Source organism: Penaeus monodon, chromosome 20 (genome assembly GCF_015228065.2).
Source record: "Penaeus monodon isolate SGIC_2016 chromosome 20, NSTDA_Pmon_1, whole genome shotgun sequence".
NCBI classification, from domain to species: domain Eukaryota; kingdom Metazoa; phylum Arthropoda; class Malacostraca; order Decapoda; family Penaeidae; genus Penaeus; species Penaeus monodon.
Genome location: NC_051405.1, coordinates 11,701,733 through 11,702,211, shown reverse-complemented (window position 1 = coordinate 11,702,211; position 479 = coordinate 11,701,733). Strand labels below are relative to the sequence as shown.

General features: G+C 44.9%; 1 protein-coding gene across 1 annotated transcript in view; it reads left to right on the top strand.

Annotated features, from left to right (window-relative positions):
- Positions 1-479, top strand: part of LOC119585620 (multiple epidermal growth factor-like domains protein 6) — a gene marked incomplete in the record, with an annotated part of 7,357 nt that overhangs the window by 1,727 nt on the left and 5,151 nt on the right. The window contains 1 exon segment of the mRNA XM_037934289.1: positions 171-311. Coding sequence (XP_037790217.1) covers positions 171-311 — 141 coding nt within the window.

Below are 479 nucleotides of genomic sequence, written 5' to 3'. Positions count from 1 at the left end.
CCTTATAAAATCCAGATTACCTTATTACCTCAAATATATCAATCCTCACAAAACCCCTATTACCTTATTACAGAATTCAAGAAAAAGAAAGAAAGAAAAAAATGTAAATCCACATAAAATCTTAAAACCTCATTACACTCCCCTCCCCCCTCCCCCCTCTCTTCCCCCAGGCTGTGACGAAGGCAGCTTTGGCCCCGGGTGCGTGCTGGCCTGCGACTGCCACAACGAGGGCCATTGCGATCCAGTGACGGGGGCCTGCGAGTGCCAGCCCGGATGGAGGGGGAAGAAGTGCCATAAACCATGCCATCAGGGTGAGTTTATGTGTTTATGAAGCATTACTGAAGTGTGAAAGCGATTTTTTTTTGTAATGGGAGAGGTGGAAGTGACAGTTCTTTGCATGTACGTAATGCAGTGTTGCGAAGTATTTCTATTTGAATACGATATATACATGGGTCTCATAATGATTTAGATGGGGGAGT